The sequence below is a fragment of the Dermacentor albipictus genome, chromosome 9 (assembly GCF_038994185.2).
Source record: "Dermacentor albipictus isolate Rhodes 1998 colony chromosome 9, USDA_Dalb.pri_finalv2, whole genome shotgun sequence".
NCBI classification, from domain to species: Eukaryota; Metazoa; Arthropoda; class Arachnida; order Ixodida; family Ixodidae; genus Dermacentor; species Dermacentor albipictus.
Window position 1 is genome coordinate 10,856,912 of NC_091829.1, and position 24,555 is coordinate 10,881,466.

Below are 24,555 nucleotides of genomic sequence, written 5' to 3' on the forward strand. Positions count from 1 at the left end.
ATTCCAAAGAGTTTTGTATCTCCTTGATGTATTCTGCCTGGAACGATATATTTCAGTACACATTACTTTCGACGCTACCATTCCGTCGTCCATCAGGCGCGCGTTGATTGGCTGGTTGAGCAAAACCTCATGAGCTGATTGGATGATTGAGCACTACGTCACTCAAAGGCATTAGTATCGCCGAAAGTGATCATTTAAACATAGCTGGATCTCATTTTCGTGATTCTTGAGGTATGGATTGCGTTTCAGCAAGCCTTTAACGCGTGGAACATCAACAATTATGTAGGATATCACGGTTGACAAACGGGTAGCAGGAGGGGATGTGGGCGTTTGTCCACACATGGTCCACGTGCACACACCGGCCAGTGAAGTCCAGAGCACGGTGGTAGTCAAAGCACATTTAAACAATGTATCTTAAGATGCAGCATTGTTTGACAATACGTCTCCTGGACGCGCATTTCAAATTACTTTAACTAACGATTGAAATTTACAAATACAAATTCATTTACCAAGCGTTTACAATTATGAAATTTGTTATATTTATTACATGAAGAGATAACCGTAACAAACAGCTGATTCCAACATTGCTTCGTTTCCAACAATTGTGTTCTTTATCTCAACGTAAACGCCCTCACAAATTTGTAAAATGCTTTTTACAGATATTTACTTTCACTTGTGATTGGCTCTAGATGGGCTCTAGGTACAAGTCAATGACCTTCATCGTACTGGATCTCGTGCTCTTCCGCGCAGTATCCTCCCCCATTAAGTGATGGGAAAAAGCCAATGGCAGCTGTAATACGGTATAGCTGCACCTATATTGTAGTTTGTTCTCCGTCCACCATCTTCATGGGTAGCTGTTGATAACTTCAAGAAAGAGAAGACCCAAGGTAGTTTCTGTTTCGCGTTGCAAGGACACCTGGCGGTTGCCGTTTCTTTTCGCCAGATTCAAGATAACTGTCACAGGCACTGTCCGTGGCATTTCTTGTTGCTGTGTGAGTAGCCGAGTAGTCCCAACAATTGCAATGCGTGGGTCATTATAATCTTTGCGTAGTTTTGCGTCTACAGCTCTCCTAGAGGCTTCACTCCCCGCCAAGCTTGAACTGCCTATCAGGCAACTCGACGTTACCGGTGTGTGGACAAACACCCACGCCCCCTCCTGTTACCTGTTCGTCAACTATGCTATCATACATGGATGTTGATGTTCCATGCATTGAAGACTTACTGAAACGCGATCCATACCTCAAGAATCACGAAAATGAGATCAGGCGAAGGTAAGCGTACGACCTTGCGATTGGCATTGACATTGCTGACGAGCGTACTTGGGCTGTGTGCGACGACGTCTCACACAGTGATTTCGTTGTTTGCATTATAACCTTCAGTTGTGCACGGATAAATACGTACTCTAGCATTACGCGACTGTTTCCATCGTGAAATATTCGCTTATCAATACATGACAATCATCGACGAAGGAATCCATGCATGCCACTTCTAAAAATATTTCGTCAACTGAAATTCAACTGATCGTATGTCAGATATGACCTGCCTTATTATGCGGATGTCTAAAGCACATTCCGTGCGCATCATGACCTAAAATTTTACTCGAGAGCTGCTTAGTTGAAACGTGCACGTTTAAGACGCAGTGTCAGAGTTGATCCTGCATATTGTCCAAAAGGGATAGCATTCTAATGGGAGGTAAATTAATGTACACCATGGTAAAGCAAAGTGTATTATTTTTCCGACGTGATTGGATTTATAAGTAACACCATGTAGCTTAGCAATCAATTTTATGTGTGCGTAAGGAATGCGCCTGTGGCAGCTGGCATATGTGATATTTGTAGTGTTGTAGTAGTAGTTTAAAGTTAACGTATTTTGCTGCTATCCGTGCAGTTAGTTTGCAATTAAATTTAAAATAAACTCGCGTAGGGCATATGTATTGTACATGTTCCAACTATCATTTGTTTTCTGGGAGCATTTTTTGGCAGCTACAAATAGAGCAGTGCTGTAATATGCTTCTACATATGGGCACTATCCAGTTCCATCTTTCTTCACTGCAGTGTTTCTATTTGTGCCTAACAGAGCATTTCTTTTTTACGTTGGTTTCAGGTATAAGTGCTTTCAAGAACAGTTGCAGAAAATAGAGGAGAGTGAAGGGCTCCTGGAATTTTGTAAAAGTTACGAGAGGTATGGAATTCACCGCCTGCCTGACAACTCGATCCATATACTTGAGTGGGCACCAGGTGCTGAAGCCGTGTTCCTGCGTGGTGACTTCAGTAAGTGGCGTGACCATACTCTAGGCCATGGACTATATATAAAGCAAACAGATAACGGAGTCTTTCTATTCTTATACAGTTGGCAAAGATAAGCTATGAAGTGCTGTGTATAGCAGCTGCACACTTTGTGCGTGGAATACCTGTTTTAATGCTTAATTTAATCTTGGGTCTGTGGGCAATACTGTTCTATATGTTAAGAACTCTTAATGCTGTACCTTAAAATCACATTGTTTACATGCTGTGCTCTAGACATTATTCACTGACATGTTTTTATTCTGGCCATTTTGAAGGCATTGCATTTACTGTTGCTTTGTTTCCATTGAAATTTCACAGCAAAACCGCGTGTCTGTGTCTTCATTGTTCACCATAAAACACGTAGCGACATTGTCTGCCTGGCTTGTTGGGATCTTTAGTTACTGATAGGCAGCCAAACCAATCCACACTTATGCGGTCACTCACTTATACAATAATGAGGCAAGCATATAGGATAGTTATTTTTCATCTTCTCGGGATGAGCCAATCAAAGAAAGATGCCAAGTGTATTATTGAATAATGTGGGCAAAAAATTGTAATTTCTTTGTGAAATTTGAGCAAAAAGCCAGCAGTGATAAGCACAGAATCTTATTTTCGAGATGTTAGAATAAGAATGGAACCACTGCGCAGGGGTAAATTCATAGGCACCTTAGAAATGCATCGTTGTAAACAATGCTAAAAACATGAGACAACAGAAAAGACCAGACAAGCAAATGTGTTTTTTTTTCACTCGTTATCTTGTAATGTTATTTCCTGTTCTTTCTTTTAGTGGTGTTTTGCAGTGTTTGCACACAGTGATATCACATGACAGTGGTTTCTGTAAAAGAGGGTGTGTTCACTTTCGTTGGACTTTTTGGTGGGGTACATTTATGATTCTTGTCTTTTTTCATTTCGTATGCTTCATGCACCATTTAAAATTATGCATTGAAACCAACTTGCTCAGTTCTCCTCCTTATTGTTATTGGAAGAGGGGTGCAGAATAACGCAGATGAAGTAAAAAGGACGAGCACCTCTCGATCTATTTAATCCGTGTATATGTTAATCTTTGCCACTCTTCTATTTCTCTCCATCTAGCCCAACAAGAAGTACTCTACTTTATTAACATAGAAAATTTGAAAAACATAGGCTTACAACATGATTACAAGAATGTCATTCGACTTACTATTGAATTGTCTTCGTACGAATGGTTTTCAGTCAGGCTCCTTGATGCTGAGGTCTTTGGTTTTAGCAGTAAGTTCCGACTGTGTAGGGCCTAATATGGTGCGCAGTAGCCAGTCTGAGTAACAGCATAGTTGTTGATTTGTTGAAAAAAAAGAAATGTTCCTTGTACAACTCTAACTAGCACTTTTAGGATAATGGTGTCCAGCAGCTAAAACTGAAGTCGTCAATAAGTATGCATATGGTGACTAGACATTTATTTTCAAAGAAACAAATGGCTAGGATGACTAACAGTACACTCTAGTGTGGAAACTAGCTGGACATAGCAAAACCGCAGTATTGTCAATCTGTATGTGTTGTCTGTGTTGTGGTAACTTATATTTTTGCATGTTTGCTCAACTCTAACTTTATCAGTGCATTGGATATATTTTGAATATTCTTTTTTTTCATTTGGTGTTTAAAATTATTTTATATAGGTTTCTAATAATTTAAGGATCAATGCTCTTTCAAGTTAAAAGGTCTAAGTTGCTTAAATTTCTTTCAATCACTGACAAATTTGTTTTAGAAGCAAATTTGGAGAATTCAGGTTATTCTTTTTATACGAAATGCATTTTATGATATTTAGCACCTCTTTATATAGGCAAGTGAAATATTCTCCAAAAAGTGGGTAAATAAATTAAGTTTTAGATTTTTTGTGATACATTGTAAAAACTATGGTCATTACAAGCTGTATTTTATGCTTTAAAAGCTCTGAATATTACACAGGTATTTCTGTTTAGCATACATATTTCATAAGAGTATCCTTATGCACCAAGAATTTCTGCAACTCTTGTCTGACATCTTGGCACCGTGCGGCACCTCATGCTATGCACACAATTATAAGCGATTGCCGCTGTATTCTTGGACGTGCTGACCAAGTGAAAATGAAGCCTGTATGCATGGTGCTTCTTTTGAATGGATGTCAGGGGGATTATTTGAAATATATACAATTAAACGTCATTATAATGAAGTCGAATTCAGCACAAATTACATCTGTTACATTTGGTACACGCTTATATCGGCTAGAAACGTCTTAGATTAACTTCATTATATTCGTGATCACATTACCAGGTTTGATTGTGTTAATAAAAATGTTTTTACATAATTTACTTTTTTTTACAGAATGTGTGTAAATTGAACTTCACTTCATTGTTCTTAAATCAGTGCCAAATTCCATATGGTGGAAAATTCATGTGTTAATGTGAACTTGTTCTCAGTGCTGCATAGCGCACAATAGCAGATGCCATTGGGCAGGGTTATCTTTACTAGTATGGTTTGCATGATGTGAGTTGTTTATACAGCAAAGCTGGTTACCTCTATCTCCCATATGCATCCCCCGCATTCGTCCCCAGGAGGGGGGAGGGTACACTGGGCAGCTTACATCCATATAGGGGAAATGGTGTGCAAACAGGAATGGAGACAGGTAGGAAGAGAGGGGGAAAGAGTGTGGCAACGATGCCTGTGCACGTGACCTGCACTTCTGTGGTTATGACGTCACACACGTTGGAGGCGCCGGCAAGGCTGCAGCAGCAATTGCGGTAGATGCATGGAAGGTGTGGTGACTGTGGTGACACTTGTGTGGGTGTGATGTGGTGGTGCACGCCGGAGGAACAAGTGGAGAGGTGTCTACAGCAGGAACGTGGATACAACCAGTGACAGCGGGACGGTGCAGAAGCAGAGAATTTGTATACAGCCTAAACAGCTTCACTGGTAATCCATCCCCATCTGAATGTTATGGCCCCATGATTTTTATGTTTAATTCCCATTCGATAGGAACATAGTCGCTGCAGCTGGTATTTAATTATGCAGCCTCATGGCACCATAGCAAATCATATGCTAACGTATTGGTGTTTTGTGTGTCATTTAGACTCGTGGGAAAGGTTGACACATCCCTTCAAGAAGCTCCCCTATGGCAAGTGGGAACTGACTCTGCCTCCAAAGGCTGATGGCTCCTGCCAAATCCCGCACCTTGACAGAATCAAGGCAGGCAATCATTCTTGTATATGAGCTGCATGTTCATGTCCTTTCTTAAATTTATTTCTGAGCGCACTGTGGTTTATCAAGAGTCAGTTGCTTCATTACTTTAGCTAAGCTCAGCTTAGTCTTTGTCATTCCTTTATTGCATCTGTTTAACACTAAATGATTTAACACTTAAGGATGCAGGACATAGTATGCAGTGTGCAGTACTAGCAGGGAATGCTAGCTTTAAACATGCAGGGGTGCTTAAAGCCACCCCAGAATGTTTGAACATACCTTCTTGTTCAATCCGTGTTCACAACATCAACGCAGTGCCACTTATGTTAAACCTTGAAAAGTTGTAAATAGCGAAGCAATAAGTGTCTTGTCTTTTCTGGAAGAAATTGCCACCGAAGTTTCTGTGACAAGTGAGGCATACACAAAGCGCTTACATGGAGAACACAGGCAGGGAACATGAATGAATGAATGTTTATTTGACAGAAAAAAATGTAAAGAATCTCTATTAAAGAGGCAGACAAAAAAGGCATGAATGCCTGACTAAGTGTCGGTCTCCTTCCCCTAACCATTCCCAGTGCACAAAACACTTGAGCACACAGGGTAAGCATGACAGAGATGTGGCATCAGAAGCTTGAATGAGAGGCATGTGTACCCAATAGCAAACTGTTTTAGCTAGCATTGTCATCTCAGTGTACTGGTCATAACAGGGCTTGTTCCCATGTCAAGAGAGAGAGTCTGTATTAAAGCCGAGGTTGTGCACTCTTGGACATTGAGTGACTACACTGCTGAGTCCAGCAGGTGTGGCAAGACAGGTGGGGATGTAGTTTAGTCAATTTGTAAAACTTTGGTCACACACACAAACACACACACACACACACACGCGCAAAAAAAAGAAACAAAGAAAGGAATTTCTGTAACATGTGCTAACCTCCATTTAAAGCCTGAAACAGTTTATAGCAATTTGTGTTAGCCCAGAGTAAATAAGGTAGGGATACTTCACATAATTGGTTATGTCATCTGGCTAATATATGGCAGTAGGTTTCTGGTCTGAGGTTCCGAAAAAAAGCATAGTGTGCAGTACAGTCCACTGCTCAAGGGAACACAGATGTTGTATTTCAGTTCTGATTACAGCCCAGTTTTGACACAGTGGCCCTAGTAATAATATTTTGGCATTACAAGTCTACCTAACGCATCACATAGAGTATTTTTTTTTTCCTGTGAACTTGATATATTCAAGGTATTTCAGTTTGAACACTTACTCTTTAACAGCAAACCATGATGTACATACTTGATGTGCACTATTTATTTACTCGTAATTTTTGTGGGTGTACATCGAGCAGGGAACATTGTTGCAATTTTCTTTTATTTCTTTATTGTATTGACTATTGCCAGCTGTACTTTGGTACACCTCGCCCAGGTAGGAGAGGTGTAAGTGCATGGTCATCTAGGAGGACCTGGGCTTTTTTTAGGTGTTCTACACTAATGTTTCTTTAACCATCAGCACTCAATTTTTCTGTTTCATTCAGAATTCATTGAGAACACATGATCTTGTGTCATGTCACTCTTTGGTCATACCTGTCCCTTGCGCCATTAAACACCACACATCATCAAGGAAAACTTATTGCTATTGCTACCAGAGGAATGAAATGTACAGGTAATATATAATTTAAGGTGCTAGTTGCAAATATACAACTGTATTTTCTCTACATAAAGAAGAAAATATTTATACATTTTTTTATATTCAAAACTTTTTGGATCACGAGCAGAAAATATTTTACTGCAAGCAACCTAAATTTTATGTTAATATATTCCTGAATACTCAAGGTACAGTGAACTAGAAGACTTTCTAGTGGCGCGAGTGGCTTTCCGGGAGCGGGCCTTTCAGCGTGGAATGATGTGGCGGCGCTGGCATCGACCACTCTTGACAAATGCTGCCGGCCGTGCTGCAGCCTGCAGTGGGGCAGCATTATACTAAATGAGGTTTCTTACGAGACACTCGCTAGCCGGTACTTCAGAAGGTGCCTCACAGAGGCGTGTCATGTATGAATGGGTACACCCATCAAACATTCTATCATATTTCCTTGCACCCATATTTCTCTCACGTTTTCTGTTCTCTTTGCAAAATGATTGAATACGTGTACACTGTACCATCCTTTATTTCAGCAGTTCTGTGCACGCTACTGGCTGGGCTGGCGTTTAAAACACTGTTCGATAAAAAAAATCTTTGTATCGCTTTAAATTTACATATCCACATCTTAAAAACTGCAGCTCACTTCCATGTATACTGAGTAGGCACCGATTGCATGATCACTCTTTCTCTGCCAGCTTTTACCCGCTGCTACTTTGCTGTCACTGCTGCCCACATATGACAACTTGTCACAGACGCGACAAAATAGACTAGTTTTGAATACATTATAATTTTTGCCAATACAATACTTGTATGTTTTGGAAGCTCGCTTTATGTTGGGTTTACAGTGACATTGAAGAAATACAACACTTCACTGCTCATGTCTTGTTTCCCATTTCTCCCAGCTTGCGGTCATCAGACATGGGAACAAAAGCACATGTTGTATATTCACATTGTTCAAAAAAAGTCCCTATTTGCACATTAATTTAAAAATTAACACAATGCGTTAGAATAGGCACAATAATGGCAGCATACATTTATGGCACTGCAACCATCTATAATTGACATAATTTCAATTGCTGCCATGCACTTCGTTTCTCTTCATGAGACTTATTCAGAACCTTGATGTAGAAATGCAGTTGTGTGATGACGTAAAAACCGATCAAATTCATGGGTAATGCCTTGCAATGTTCACCACTACCAACACCACCAATGCTACTCCTGTTGATGACTACCAACAGATCCATAATGCTGACTTGATGTAGCTAACTCTAGCTGAAGCAGCCGGTGAAAACGTCTTCAAGTTCACTGATAAACATGGAAAGCTTCAGTGAAGGGCAGAGAAGACCAGCGAAATCGCAAGATTTTGTGAAAATGGCAGCATACTTTCCATCTGAAGCAGACAGCAGAAGCAAGTTTACGCATGCACTACACTTTGTTTTTAGTGAACACTTCCTTGCGACAAGTCCTGCCACATAATAAGTAAGTCTTGAGTCGCTACAGTGAACAATGTATGGGTGGTCCAGTACACTCGGAGAGCTGCTATCAAGCAAACCTTCGGTGCCTTCATGATCTCCCTCATCAAGCAACAAGTCAACTGCTGTTGCTTGTACGAACTAGCAGTCTAGTCTTCAACTGACAACAGCGAGCTCACAAATTACTCTTGAACGTTTGATCCAATGACGCTCTTGGCAACATTGTAATAGCTAAGGCAATTAATGGCAATTACTGCCACTTTGCGGAGCCGAAGTTTTTCATGTCAAATATGCAGGCAGGTTGGGCAAAATCATGGAAACTGCATTAGGGGCAAGTGTTGCGTCCCCTTGGCATTTGAACTTCAACACCATTACTGGTATGCATGTAGTCTCCCGCAATAAAATGCGGTTCAAGGTGCAACTCACGCACACTGCAATTGGCGTGAAGAGGCTTGTCAAGCCGATGGAGGTTACGCTCCCAAAGAAGTCGTCTTTCTTTGTTTGGGGCTTTAAAAAGAGAACTTTCAACTTTGTTACACACGTGCATATCCAGTTGTGCAACCTGGTGCATAAAAATGGTTTAGACGCTGCTTTTTTTTTGCCGTTTCACGAGGATAAATGAGCACATGACATGGAAAAGTCGCGCTGCCCATGCCGCAGAGCAAACTAAATGGGAAGAGTGGGTGATGACAGCGGTGCCGCTACTTTCACCACAAGTGAGGACAGGGGAAGCAAAGGGAGCACGCTTCAGTTGCGCCAATAAAAGTCCTTCTAGTTCACTGTACTCAAGGTGTGCAATAAGCTTTGTTTCATGTTTCTGCCCCTATTCTATTCTTCTGAAAGTTGCAAAATTTTGAATTTGTAACTTGACCATATGAATTTTCTTTTATTTCCTCAAAATTTAGAACTGTTTTAGAGCACAAAAATGTGATATTGTAGTGTTGCTACACTCCTTGGAAGCCTAGCTATCAGATAAGAAATCAAATTATTAGAATTAGATGATTAAGAGTCGCTATCCCTCTCAGAAAATTGCTGACGACCAATAGTTATTTGAGAAAAGTGAAAAAAAAGAAAGACTAATCACCATGTGAAAAAGGAATTTCATTTTCCTGGATGCGGAAAATTTGGCACGAGAGCAAGTACTTTATGCAGAAAATAATGCAGGAAGGATGTTCTTTGAAACAAAGCCAAGATGGTCTGGCTCTGATAAGCAGTCTTGGAATGGTCAACAGCTCAAAAGGGGTCATTTTTAGCACTTTCATGGGTAAAACTGAGCATTTTGTAGAATAAATAGTGTTCTTTTTCCTCAACGGCATGTCATCTTGAGCTATGTTTTATTCCTGCAGGCGCACTATGATATGTAGAATACAAAAATTGATAGAAATGAGAAATGATTCTTTTTGTGATATTTTTTCTCGTCAAGACCCATGACAAAAACAATGCAAAACAATAACAAAAAGAAGTATGCCCTAATGAATATGACAAAATTGTTTGGCTTACAAGATGAAAGATGGAAAAAACAATTGTCATCCTGTGGTGAAATATATCACTGCACTAGTAAACAAAACAAGAGGAACAAGGAAGAGAAGGAACAATCAGAACCAGTATGTCTGTGAAGAGACGTGTGTAAAATAAGATAAAACTATGAATGATGATAAAGAGGTGCCGCATTGCTCACAAAAATGGTTCAAGGCATAAAGTCTAGTCGCATGTGTTACGACATCTCACTCTAGGTAGCAAATGTTGTGCATGGACTGTTTTGACCAACTATTTGTAAAAGTTGCAGGTTCCAATATGCCATTTGACTTAAAGGAATACAGTGCTCAGCTGTCTGTGCTAGATAGCCAGCAAACTTTGAGTGGGCAGTCTTTGAAATGCATAACAAAAGCAGGTAGATACACTGGACATATTGAGCCTCAGTATTTCCGCATTAAAACTTGTTCATTTGCAGATTGTCATTCTCAACAAAGCTACAGGGGAGCTTGCAGACCGAAATAGCCCTTGGGCTTCATACGTTGTCCGGGACAAAAATGTGCCCCAGTTAGGGCAGCGCTTCTGGGATCCCCCAGAAAATGAGGTGAGTGTTGCAGCTAACAATAATTTATGAATAAATAATAATTAATAAATATATGAAATAATATAACAAAAAGTGTACACAGCAGGGACTCCATGAAAAGGAAGCTTGAGCTCAGAGCCAGTTTTAATTTTCTTATTAATCGGCCTGAGTGAAATGTGTTGCGTTTAAAAGGCACAAGTGCAGTGTATACAATACCTGCCGATGATCGTGTCTGTGAAGTATTACACTGCTGCATGCTGCGAAATCAGCTGAAATTTCAAACGGAATGTGGTGGGCCCTTCTTCTCAAGGGCGCCATAATTCTAGCCAGAGAGCCGAGATCAGATGCTCAAGTGTGCTTCCGTAATTTGCATTGTTGAAACAACACTCACTGTGACACATAGCTACAAGAATTATTCAAGAATACAGCAATTATTTGTCTGATATGTTGCTTGACAAGACAGTTTAATGTTTAGAGGAATACTAATAATACCTACAAACTGAGTGTCTGCGAGTCTTTATTTTATTCTGTGTCATAGCAACAAAGACATGCTTGCATTTCACATGCTTGTTCTCATGTTGTGCAGTCGTGTGTGCGAAAAATAAAACCGTTTGTATTTTCTACCGGCTTCCAGCATGCTATCATGCTATTTGAATGGCTTGTGTCTGCCTCAGTGCTCCTGTATCACCGACTTTTAATGCTAGTGGGGTGTCCTTATGCACAGCATGCAAAATCTTGCAAAACATGAAACAAGACCAACACAATAGCTTTCACGCGAGACTGTCACTGGAAGGGCCCTGCGCAGCAAAAACGCATCAGGAAAAAAAATTTAAAAAAGGCAGGCAGGACCCATGATGTATAGGTAACGCGATCCTCTGGTTCTGGTGTGGTAGAACAAAGGGAAGGAATTTCGCTTATGGAGGCTAGATGGGGCAGTGAAGAGAGTGTGTATGTTGGCAGTGAAGCTCGTTTCCTGAGATCATGGGCTTGCAACACTTTAAATAGTTTTCTCTGCTCTTAAAAATCAATTTGAAAAGTTGTTGTAATGGAGTGCTCCCTAAAAGGCATGTAACAACTTGCATTGCATACCGTATAGACTCGTATAAGGCCGCACTATTTCTTTTTTCAATTTTGTCGAGGTGTGGTCTTTACACTGGACCGAACCTTTTGGTCAAAATGGTGCTAGCGCAGCCGGTGACTACTGCACACCCCAGATCCCCAGATGTACGTTTGCATCAGAGGTCAATGCACAGCTCTCTCCATCTAGTAGCGGGACGTGGAAATACGCAGCGTGTAAGGATTTGCCAATGTGCACATGCGACATCGAGCCATGAAATGCGATTGCTTCTCTGATCAAATTTCTCTAAAAAAATTTTTGGGCTGCCACGTTGAGGGTTTGACCCTTATGCAGGTGTGGCTCTTACACGAGTCTATACAGCATGCAAAGTAGGTTGTTGCAATGTAATTTGCTGTGGGGCCTGGTGAGGGACCCTTTAATGCAGAAAAATTTATTCTATGGGCTGTTCAAAATAAAATTTTAATTTTAGGCTTCATATATTTTGGAGGGCCAAAATTGGGTAAATAAGGTGAAAAATGATGCACGGCATTTATGGTTTCGTAACTCTGAACCAAAAAAATAAAGATCAGTGCTCTGTGTGTGTCAGTTAGTTTGTATTTTGTTTAAAAGTCGACAGATATATGATGGCTTAGTAAGCTGTGAAACTTTACTATGTGAAATTATTGATTAGTTTGCATGAATCATGCAGAAGTCTAATTAATAAATACTCGCAGAAACTACTCTGAGAGTTGTCTTAAGTATGCATAAGCATTGTGCCACTTGCTCATATCCATGCCCCCTGGCGTCATTATCAATGTTATGAAACTTGATCAGGCCTGTATAAAGCTCATCAACCCTTAGCAGTCGTTATCAACCTTATTGGACTAGATACAATCCTTATCTGTCCTTATTAACCATATCAGACATAATTAATTTAATTTATTTATTCAATACTGCAAGCAACCTTTGGCCGCCAAAGCAGGAGTGGGTACATTACATCAGTTATTTTTGGTATAAATCATTGTCGTGCTGTGACGACGAAAGAACAATGAAATACACAAAGACCAACAAGAGTAATACAATGAACAATCAACACTTATTAGCATATGGGCACTTTATAAAAAGTAACAAAAAACGTGCAACAATCACAAGATAGGAACAAAAGCTGTTAAAAAAGATGCTGACATTGACAGGTTCACCACCTCATTCGGCAGCCTGTTCCATTCAACAATACTCTTCGAGAAAAAGGAACCTTAGTACGCATTTGTTCTGCATTGAGGTACTAAGATAGCCTTGGTACGTTTCTTCTGGGTAGGTCGAGAAGAAAGGGGTTAACAGAGGGGCTCAATTCTAATTAGTCATATCATGTTTGTTGGCTTCTTATGATATTGCGGGTAGGTCGTGACATGACAAATTGCATGTATGCCTGGAAATCTAGTTTTACTTTTCTGTTGATGTTGCATAGCATTTTAGGTGGTGCAACTTTCGCCATGATTCGAGTGTCGAAAGACCGGACCGTGTATAAACATCAGATATGGGCCCCTGCTTATCATAAGCATTGTAAACAAAGTAAAGTGCTTTTTTTTTAATATGTTTTAATATACAGTTAGCTTCTGTTTTGGTGTGTGGATCCCACACTACATCTGCGTACTCAAGTAACGGGCGTAGGATGGACTTGTATGCAACTAATATCGTTTTACTGTTAGTGTTTCAAGTGATGTCTGAGCAACCACAGTCATTTTGATGCTGTAGAGATGATTTTTTTAATATGGAAGTTCCAACTTAATGTGGAATCAATAATTATACCCAAGTATTTGAACTGTTTAACAAGTGTTATTTGGTTATTGTTGATATTGTATGCCTAAGGAAGCATTGTCTTTTTTTTACATGTTATTGTCATTTGAACGCATTTTGAGGTATTCAATGTCATCTCCCACATATGGCACCAGTTAGTAATAGCCATTAGGTAGTTGTTTAGTGTGGCTTGATCCTTGATTGTTTCGATGGTGTAGTAGACAATGCAGTCGCCTGCAAAAATATGGCTGTGTATGGGAGAGTCGATGGCCAGGTTATTGAGATATATAAGAAAACGAAGGGGCCCAAGGACCGAGCCTTGAGGAACCCCAGAAAGCACTGATGCTGTATGAGACATCGATTTGGCTACATGTATGTATTGATGGCGGTTCAGAAAGGTAGGAGTCAAGTGAGATTACGAATTGGTTATTGTTTAGAGGCTCCTAAGTTTTGACAATAAATTCAAATGGGACATGCGGTCAAACATTTTCGGGAAATCGAGAAAAAATTGTCTATTTGTTCGTCTTTGTCCAGTGTTGCAAAGAATTAATTGGTGATATGAATTGGTTGAGTGACCGTCGATAGGCCACACCGAAAACCATGCTGGCTGCTCGTGAAAAAGTTCTCTTTCTCGAAAAATGAGCTCACATGTTTAAAAATAAAATGTTCAATAACTTTGCTAGCGGTGCATAACAGAGAAATGGGCCTATAATTTGCTACAGAGTACTTATCGCTGGATTTGTAGATTGGCATGACTTTTACCATTTTCCAATCTTCAGGAACTTCACCTTTATGCAGACTTGTGCTGAAAATAAGAAATAAATATTTCATACACCATTCGGCATATCTGTAAAGAAAGCAGTTCAGAATATTGTGCAGTCCGGATGACTTCTTTGTGCCTAGGTGAAGAAGTGCTGAAGAAATGCCCTATTCACTTATGACAATGTCAGGTATATCTAGATTTTTGCTTCTAAATTTGGCAACAGTGTCTCTTCCATGCAGAAATACACTGGAAAATTGGTCACTAAAGACTGATGCTATTAAACATGTGTCCGTAACGGCACAGTTGTTCAGAAAAATTTTGCTTACATGTTCTTTCTTATCTGTTAGGTGCCTCTAAAACTTTTGGGGGTCGCTAGTAAGAAAGTTGTGCATTCTGAAGTTTAGAAACTGGTACTTCGACAATCTAATCTTCTTACGAAACTCCTCCCAAACAACCGGCAAGTTGTACCTTTTCTGTGAACAAGCACTCGACAAGCGCTTAACACAACATTTTAGTTGAATGATTTCACGTGTAATCCAAGGGTTAGAGCTGTTCACTTTCCTAAGTTTGAGACAAACGTCTGTATGCACTCATACCCTTATCCGACCCTTATAAATTTTTATCAGTCCTTATCAACCTTATTGAACTTGATCCAACCCTTATGAACTGTTATCAGTGCTTATCAACATTATCAGAATTGATTCCACCAATATAAGCCCTGATTACTCTTTAGCACCTTATCCATTCACATCGAACCATTATCAATCGTGATGAGACCCATCTTGCCCCTCATCACTCCTTATCATCCTTATCAAGTCATTGACTGCTTATCTGTGTGTGTTGCGCGACATGAAGCGCATGAGCCCTCGTAGATTTGTGGCATTTCGGTCATTGAAGGAACGCCCCAAATGAAGGTGCATGCCAAGACCCCTGAAATGCAACGGGGATGCGGCGTGTCAGGCATTAAATTTTTGCAAAGTTGGAATTTTCCTGATGTCTGTGCACAAAGTCAGCCCTGCATGTGGTTCTAGAGCTGACTTTTATTTCATCATCACCAAATCTTTCAACAGTGCCTTCACTGCTTGCTTTATACAGTATTTTCTTTATAGCAATTAATCTTACATGACGGACAGGTTTCCTCGTGTGGTAGGCATAGAAATGCTTATGCTGTTTTTTGAAAATGAGTGGTGTAATCCAGAGCGGCGTGTCATGTTTTTGTACACTTTAGATAATGGAATTGTGATTGATGTCACTCACTTTCAATAACTGATTTACAGAGTTGTAAACTTGATGCACAAAAGATAATTGGGGGTTGAATGAATAGAAAAGAGACTGCTGATTTGCAACTGAAGCAGCAACCAAACACGTATTCTTTGATGTTATGAGATACATGCTAGGTGTGTATTACACAAAATATTGTAAGAGCATGTGATTAGGTTTGTCTGCTGGTGCTGTGTAATTGTTGACTCAAATGCTGTTAAGACTTATTGATGATTATTACTTATAAACTCTTTTGCTTGTCTGTCTGATGCAAGTGGTTCCACTCTGACCCTTATCTGACAGCGTTACAAATTCAAGCATCCCAAAGTACCACTACCCAAAAGCCTTCGTATCTATGAGTGCCACATTGGTATTGCATCTGAGGACTATTGGGTTGCTAATTATGCAAACTTCAAGGACAATATTCTTCCTCGAATCAAGAACCAAGGTATGTCATTGGCCAAATGAAGGGATCCCTGTGAGAGCCTTTGTGAAGCACACAAAACACATTGGTAGTGTGAATTGTGCCACTTGGCAAACATGTCCAAATATTTTTCAAGGGAACAAACTTAGAATTGGCAAAAGTCTGAATATTTATCCAGTGTCCCCCTTTTTGTGTTGCCATCATCTTACGTGCCGATTTCAATTATGCATTCATTCCAACTTTCTCAGCTCTCCACCCTATCCAGTAAAGGGTTAAGTACCCTTTTTCTCATATCTACAGCTGAGCTTGGCTGAGCTCGGTGTAGCTCAACTTTGACTACGATTTTTGGCCACTTCCATGTAAAACAATCTACTCATTCCTTTCTGTAACGCAACTGCGAGTTACGTAGGCAGCTTCAGCTATTATTTTTGACAGACAGCTCTTTGCTGTTAGCTAAAAGTGGGGGTTTCTATTTCTGGTGAATTTGCAGCCCTTGTTTACTGTGCACTAGAATTGTGCTGTTAAAGTCTGGATCAAGAGAGATCTGTGTGGAAAAACTCACTGTTCACATGAGAGCATAAAATTTAGTATGAAAAAACTTTTACAATGCCAGCATACACAGTGGCATCTGGCAATGCGAATTTTGTAGGCATGTGTGAGTAGTGATTAGGGCCAAATATATTCTAATCGAATATTGAATAGCTGTCGGCAGAGATGTGGTTGCAAACTAGCATGCATAGGAACTACTGCATGTTGGATTGGTGAGTGCTTCTGTGGAAGAATGAAACTAAAATTTAGCACAGTAGAACTCCTTAACTAAATGTCAGATACAAAGAGCTTAATGAATGGCAAAGCTTGCTACAACTGCCTTTGTGCATGTAGGAAGCTAATGAGAAGAACACATATGTAAGATAGTGCACAAATTAGAAGTGTAGACGATTGCAAATAACTAGAGAAAGCATAAACAGAAGATAGTTCTGTACCAGTGGTGTCACTAGTATCAGTGGCACCCGGGGTGGTGGCCCACCCCTCGCCCTCTTGTTTCAAGCAACAATGTACAAATTGATCCTCGTGGCTTGCTTCAGCATGGAGTTTATTCTGTAGCTATGAGTAATACTTTTTATTTCTTTTTGAAATGTCCAAAATAATGAGTGCACCACAAAACTCCCAATTCAGCACATCACATTGAAAGTGCTTATTTATGTTTTTTTGTATTAACATACAGAAAAACAAGGATGTGCAGTTATCTTATTACAAAAGGGAACATTTCTAAACAGATAAACAGAGCAAATAGTTTTTGTCAGATGAATGTCCAGATTAACATTATAAAAATAAATATGGACATAGAACAGAAGAAATGCAAACTTTGAGAAATAGAAGGGGCTCTTTATTAGAAAACAGATCTTTGCTGGCGTTTATACAACTGCTGACATGCTACTCTGTATAGGGAGGGGAAATCTCCAGAGAAGATTGGAAAAAAAGAAAAGAAAGAATAAAAATAAATGTGAAATGCCGAGTGAACCTGATAATGATGTGATATCCAGGGTGGTATGTTTCATGGCATAATCGGCTGCACCTGTGCAGGAATCAAGATTGGTATACTTTTGACGGCCTGCCCAGAGCTAGACGAAGCACTGGTTCTAGAAATATTCTTGCACAAGTTTTCTCCCACAAGCAAGAGAAAACTTGGGGTAGCATGAAACAATCATCTTCGAGTACGTCTTGGCCTTCTGAAGGAGCTATCCCGCTTAGGAACAGTAGCAGTAGCTATATGCCCGTTTCTTAATATGCTGTCTTCACAGGACACATTTCGGATTCATCTCATACACACAAACTTTGAGCATGTAGAAAGGCTTGTAGCAATATGTGTATGCGTGTGTTCGCACAATGTATGCATAGCCAAGTGCAGTGCACATTACATATGTAGGCACATAGGTATATACATAAATAAATTATCCACATCTTTGAATGAAGTTGAAAGAGGTACCTCAGAAGGAGGAAACTTGAAAGGAGAAGAAAATAAATACTATATGCCAGAAACAATAGGCGACTAGGCAAAGAAGAATACAGTCTTAGTAGAACATGTGGCATTTTAAGAGCTTTTGTAAGAAAAAGCACAAATTTATGCAAATGTTGCGCTATCTGCTACTGCAGTCAGCACCAGTCGGGAAGTATTTCTACAGCAGTAACAAAGAGCGCTACACGGATGTATATGCAAAACATTTTATGTACCTTTCAGGGGCAATGTCTCTAACGTATATTTTCAAGTTCTGAAATAACCTGTCATTTAGCTTTGCTGAGGGCACCCTACTAAATATTTCTATTTGTTATTCTTTTCTGTAGCCAGCACATAGTGCCACTGTTCCACTCAGCGAAAGGTGCCTGGTGCCATTTTGCTTGTTTGACGACTAATTCTTTGCTATTTCAACTCCCTTTTCACTGCCCAGCTGGAACCCCCTGAGCAGTTCCCTACCCAGGGCAGTTCCCTACCCCACTATTGACACCATTGTTCCATACCATTCCTTTTATTCTAAGTAGATATCCTGGTTTACACTTGTGAGACGTCTCGGTGTTCCGATGGTGACCGGAGACGGTGCGTGCGGACGTGTATAAACATGGTGTCTATCAACCGGGAAAACTGGGAATTCTCAGGGATTTTTAATTGTCTGAAAATACTCAAGGAAAACTCCGGGAATTTGTGCTTCTATCAGGGAAAATCAGCTGTAATTTTATTGAAGGGAACGAAAGTTGCGGTAATACTGGCTCGAGTAACAGAGAGGAATCATAACGAATCTACTTTGACGCCGTGTCGTCGGCTAGAGGAGTTGCCAGTGTACAGTCAACGACCGAGTTTCCGGACGCCCGATAATTCTAACAGTTTCGCAGCACCGCCTCGTACCCCATAGAGTCAATGTATAAGAACGTCTGAAATTTCGGACGCAAGGACCCTTCGCTGTCCGATTTTCCGGACTTTTGGTCGTGACAGCAGGTGCGGAATGGCGTTAATCAAAACCACTATATACCGCCTCCATTTTGATTACCTCGCCTCCTCGAACCGGCGCTCTCGCACGCAGGTCAGCTGGCAGTCGTAGCCACCATCACGGCAACGCTAGACCTAGCTGCTTCGACGTTCGTCGCTATTAAGCTTCTTGCCGTTCGGTGCAGTGTTTTTCATTGAAAGAATTCGCCGCCGTGAGCAATGGCCTCGACTCCGCCTTTTTGGTCCTCGCGATTGTATTCGAAACTCGGAATACACGAGGCGTTGCATCATGCAAATTCCTAAAAGTTAGCTTCGCCTTACTACAACAATGTTACGCGGTGAAGCATACGCAAAAGTATTGCGGTGAAGCATACGTTAAAGTATTGCGGTGAAGCATAAGTGGGAAGGGGCAATTGTTACGGGACATAGTATGTATTCCTTAATTATACACGCGTGCACCCGGCATCTCCTGTCACAATACGAGCGCCGATATGCCTAATAAGTGTACTGGAAGGCATTCAGAGCTTCTTCAGACGTGCCTGTGGCAATTTGGGCCCTTAAGGCAGTAAAAGACATGCATTCACTTTTTCGAACTGCCCGATTTTTCGGACTTTCTCGCGGCCCCTAGGGAGTCCCAAAAATCGGACGTTGACTGTACAACTGACCAAGAAGATTCTTCAAATTGTCCGTGGGGTGAACGCGCGGCGGAAGGAGGATGAGAACAGAAAGAACCTATGTATTAAAGAATGAACATAAAAGGAAGCGTGCCACTGCTTCTATGAAGGGACCTGAGCTCAAAAATAAAGTGTTCACTGATGCCGAGGTGCAGCTGTCCCTCATTTAAACCAAAATATACTCTTTAAAGCCGTGAAACGCAACACTGAGGCGTTGTGCATGGCCTGAGAGTGTCAGGACAGTTGAGGTTGACTTAACAGCTGTTGAGAAAGAAACTCACTTGTCACAAAGTTGGGCCCCATCCAATGAGGTTGCTATCAATTGAGAGAAATAGCTCATATTCGAAAATATTTTCTTCTGTGTGCATCTCTTTTTTTTATTCGTATTTGAGAATGTTTGACTCGATTTGCAATGGGTTTTACCATTTTTTTTAACGAGCTTTATTTTCTGTGCATTGCACTAACCTTCCCTTCTGTTTTCTTCTTGAATGAAATACACACTATTCCTTACTATAAAAACTGGATTAAGTCGTTTTTTATCTTTAACAAGCTTACTAGTGACATATTTTGCAAAGCCACTCAGGGAAAACCTAGAAAATTCAGGGATTTTGGAAATGTCAATTTGGTACACACCCTGGTAAAGAAAAAAGACATGGCCTTATTATTGTGCTGTTTTTTTACTCAGTATGCTTCACTGTAGGGCAGATCTCGCATTCGCTGCATAACACACTCGAATTGAGGCGAAGCTGAAGATAGAGAACTGATTATTACACTTCAAAAAGTCAATATTATTTTTTTTTTTCAAAGTGATTATCGAATAGCACAATAGTCAGAATTATATTCAGAAATTAGAATGTCTGCATAACACTAGAATTTTGCATTTAGGTGCAGCGTCACGGTAGTCCCATTTGTGTTATGGTGGAGCTGTGTTAGTCTCATATGTGTTATGGTGTCATGGTGTCCATAAAGGCTAAAGCATTTATTGTGAAGTCACACTGCACTTCAACATACAAGAGCATTTTGGGTGGTGATGACTGTACATACTAGGCAAATTACTTGGGGACCTTGTTGTGCTGACAGTTGTGCCCGATCAATTCTATAAATGTCCAAAGCTTGTCTTATGCAGTCGTTTGTGCACATGTAGCCTTTTCCTTTCTTTTTTGAGCGTTGTGAATAGATGTCTAAGAAGTGCAGGCGGCCAGGCATTATGTGCAAGTTAGTATTTTTTATTTACATGGCCGTGCAAGAGGGCTGAATTTTCTATCCTGGCAGCTTTTTCTGTGTTGGGCAATGTAGAGTACATGGTCAAATACTGTAATGGATGCCATAGAGCATTGAGTAGTAGTAGTGGTAGTTATTTGTTTATAGAGAAGGAAAAGGAAGGAAAGGCTGCATGCATCATAATTGTCTAGCTTTCTCTTGTACACCATGAAAGCTTGAATGTGACATTTCTGGTGTAAAATCATACTTTTTGGTCGCACCATGATATTTCACAAAATAAACACATAGACATGTGAAGCTCAGTGAAGCACCTCACTTGTCTCTTTGTGTGTGGTTTGGTGAAACTTCAGAGCCCATCCCAGAAGTACGATTCTATGCACACACATGCGTGCTCTAGCATGTTTACTGAACATGTACATTTCTGAGTCCTATTGAGGTCTGTAACAAGGGTCGCAAACTGCTATGTACAGTAGGCTTAAAATGTTTCATCATGTTGTATGCTAACATATTTTCTTGGTCGTAGGTTACAACGCAATTCAAATCATGGCTATTATGGAACATGCATATTACGCAAGTTTTGGCTATCAAGTAACATCATTTTTTGCAGCTTCCAGGTAATACTGATCTTGTTCATTCTTCTTGCTAAATAACATAGCCTTCAGCATCCGAGTGGGAGCTGTGCACTTTTTTCATTCAGTTAAGCATATTAATAGTGGCATTGCTTTAACATTTGCCATTACTTGTAATCAAGAAAACTAAATTGATGCTTTAAATAAATTGCTTTATGCAGGAGTTTAAAAAATTGCAGTTTTGCCCGAAAGGCGAAGCATCGATTGCGATAGCAAATTAGTAGACAGCTATACAAAGTAAGGATAGTAGATTTATCGGCCGTATAAACTTGCAAACATTTGCTTACTAACTAAATTAGCAAGCATGGTGTCATGTGTGCACAGGTAAACATGAACACATCTCACTTGACCGGGGAAACTCGCTGTCAAAATGCTGGAGTGAGGAAGCGCGGCTGCAGCAGCGAGCAAATTGGCCTTAGTACTGCCTCTCAATCGAATGCAAGTTAACTGTCAAAAGCACAATGCACATGAAGCTACTAGCACTCGGTGCACTTTGTCCATAATGCAAATCACTTTCAAGATGGGCAGTGCGCCATATGCAGCAGCCACCGGAGTAGGAGTAGAACCTCCTCCCCCATCCTGCCTCTATCCACGATGCCTCACACCCATCGGGAGATTGCACGTTTTCTCCCCGCTTTCCTACCTTGCGCTTGTGAGATTGAGCTGCGATCGCCAGGTGACCCTCACAAGTTTTACTCACACATACAGCACTCGGTGCGTGGTGACAATGTTATCATGCTTGGACTTTATACAGAACATCATGGCTACGACGACGGCAAAAATGCGCTTGTAGTGTCCATATAATTGCTATCACAATAAAAGTCAAATTCCATTATAAGGAAAAAAGTTATATTATGTATTAGACCTTCCATGTTGCTAACGTTAAAAAAGTGCTTTGCTTTTTTAAAACCGTGGTCTTGATTGTAAGTTAAGGATTTTGTTAGTATTTGACAAAAATGCTTGCTTAGTGAGGAAATGGTGGCCTGCAGGAAAGTTTTTGAGAAAACTATCAAGGCTCTTTATTGTAATCTGTTGTATGAAATAATTTATTATCTAGTTGTGCCTTGCCTTCAGAGTTACCCTTTTTTAAATTTTGCTACAAACACAAAACGAGATATGCTGATTTTGCATACACTTTATGGTTACAGGTAGACTTTGTGAATGCAAACAAGTGCACTCATCAACTGCCGATGTAACGAAAATCAATTGGTTAGCTCATGTATGGTCTTCCTTGCACACATTGTATTGTGGAATTGAAATTGCGTAGTGCTCAAAATGTGTTCATTCAGTAGGAGTTATGTAGTGCCACAACTTCGTAAATAAATAAAGCACTTCATATTTGGTAGTTTTATTTGACTATATGACCACACAAGATGGCACAAAATGTCTTGCTAATCATGAGGTTATGGGATGAAATCCTGGCTGCAGCAGCAATTCAATAGGGGTGAAATGCAAAAACACTTATGTCCCGTGCTTTTGGGGCACATTGAAGATCCCCTGGTGGTCAAAATAATCCGAAGACCCCCCACTACGTCGTGTCTCATAATCAAACCGTGGTTTTGGCACCAAAATTCAATTCAAAATGTCCGTTGGAAGACATGAGGCACTTGTAAAATCTGTACCTACCCACTGCAGTAGCTCAGTGGCTGAGGCTGAGCACAAAATTGCAGGTGCAGTTGCAGCCACAGTGGCCACATTTCTATATGGGTGTAATGAAAATATGCTCCTGTACTGGACATAGGGTGCATGGAACGAACACTGAGTGGTCAAAATTAATCCGTAGTCTCCGCTATCGTCGCGTGCCCTATAGTAATCAGATTGTGATTTTGCCAGGTAAAACCTGAGAAATTTTAATTTTTGAATGTGTATCTCTGTAGCTTGAATAATAGTCTTAGTAAAACATGAAAGTGCTGTATGCGAGCATACTGAGTAGCTGCTAGACACTGATAACGAATGTAATTACCTCATTCCTTTACCACGGTGGCATTTTGTAAGTGCCATGGTAGTTTTATTGGAGCAGTGCTTAAGGACATATTGTTGTCTTTGACATCAACTTGTTCCTTATGAACAGCTTTTTGAGCCATTTTGCTTCCTGCAACTTCAGAGGCAAAATGAGAATAGCACTAAGGGCTGTTGCAGTCGATACGGCACTCCAGAAGAGCTGAAAGCACTTGTGGACCGTGCGCACGAGATGGGCATCTATGTGCTGCTGGATGTGGTACACAGCCATGCATCCAAGAATGTCCTCGATGGCCTGAACCTGTTTGACACCACCAACAGTGGCTACTTCCACGATGGAGGTCGCGGAACACACCCGCTGTGGGACAGCCGGCTCTTCGACTACACACAGTGAGCACACTTGTGTTAAGGTCGACTACAGGTTACCACCAGGACTTGCTGTACAGTCACTATCATACTGAACCTAGACATGCCTTAAGCACCTTTTCTTCACCTGCAGTGGGTTCTGGAGATTTATGGCTGGGGTGCCTTGTTTGGGGTGCTAGCTTAACGCATCTTCCTTCCAAAAGATTCCATATTTTCTTTTAAAGCCCCTGTTTATTAAAGTTGGGCCACTATACATGTGTCTTCATTGTTTGGGTTAAATCTTACAGCAGCTGTACTGCTGAGCCTTGACAAGTTTGGAATAATTTGTTGTTTCTACAGTGGAAAAGATGGACTGCAGACACACAGAAAACTAGAGGATTGTGTGCTTAGCAAGCGGCAGTTTAATGTTTGGAATAGTTATTTTTTCATCATTGGCAACAGCTTTGGCTCATCACCCGTGCTTATTGAGGTAACACGGGGAAGGCAGGAGATGGAAATCCAAGACAATGAACAAAACGAGAACAAAGTAAAAACGGGAGCCAATGTTTTGACAAGTCAACTTGTCGTCTCCTTGAAAAAGAGAAGTCCACTTGTCGAAACATTGGCTCCCGCTTTTGCCTTGTTATCGTTTTGCTCATTGTGCTGATTGAGATGTAATTTCATTGTTACTTTCCTAGAGGTAAATTTTAAAGAAGCAAATCAAGAACTGAAAAAAAATGACAAAGTGCGTAAAGCAGTCACAATTACAGAAGCACCACTTTGCAGACCATAAAAGCAACCTGCCACTGACTCATGC

At 40.5% G+C, this 24,555-nt stretch overlaps 1 protein-coding gene across 2 annotated transcripts in view; it reads left to right on the forward strand.

The window, feature by feature from the left end:
* Positions 1–387: 387 nt before the first annotated feature.
* Positions 388–24,555, forward strand: part of AGBE (1,4-alpha-glucan-branching enzyme) — a 52,085-nt gene continuing 27,917 nt past the window's right edge. The window contains exons 1-8 of one of the 2 annotated variants that reach the window (XM_065443315.2): positions 388–992; positions 1,052–1,271; positions 2,104–2,270; positions 5,368–5,483; positions 10,528–10,653; positions 15,810–15,954; positions 21,329–21,419; positions 23,574–23,783. In XM_065443315.2, coding sequence (XP_065299387.1) covers positions 1,177–1,271; positions 2,104–2,270; positions 5,368–5,483; positions 10,528–10,653; positions 15,810–15,954; positions 21,329–21,419; positions 23,574–23,783 — 950 coding nt within the window. In that variant the 5' untranslated portion in view covers positions 388–992; positions 1,052–1,176. Of the gene's footprint in view, positions 1,272–2,103; positions 2,271–5,367; positions 5,484–10,527; positions 10,654–15,809; positions 15,955–21,328; positions 21,420–23,573; positions 23,784–24,555 lie in introns of both variants that reach the window. The other variant, XM_065443314.2, reaches the window with a different exon arrangement.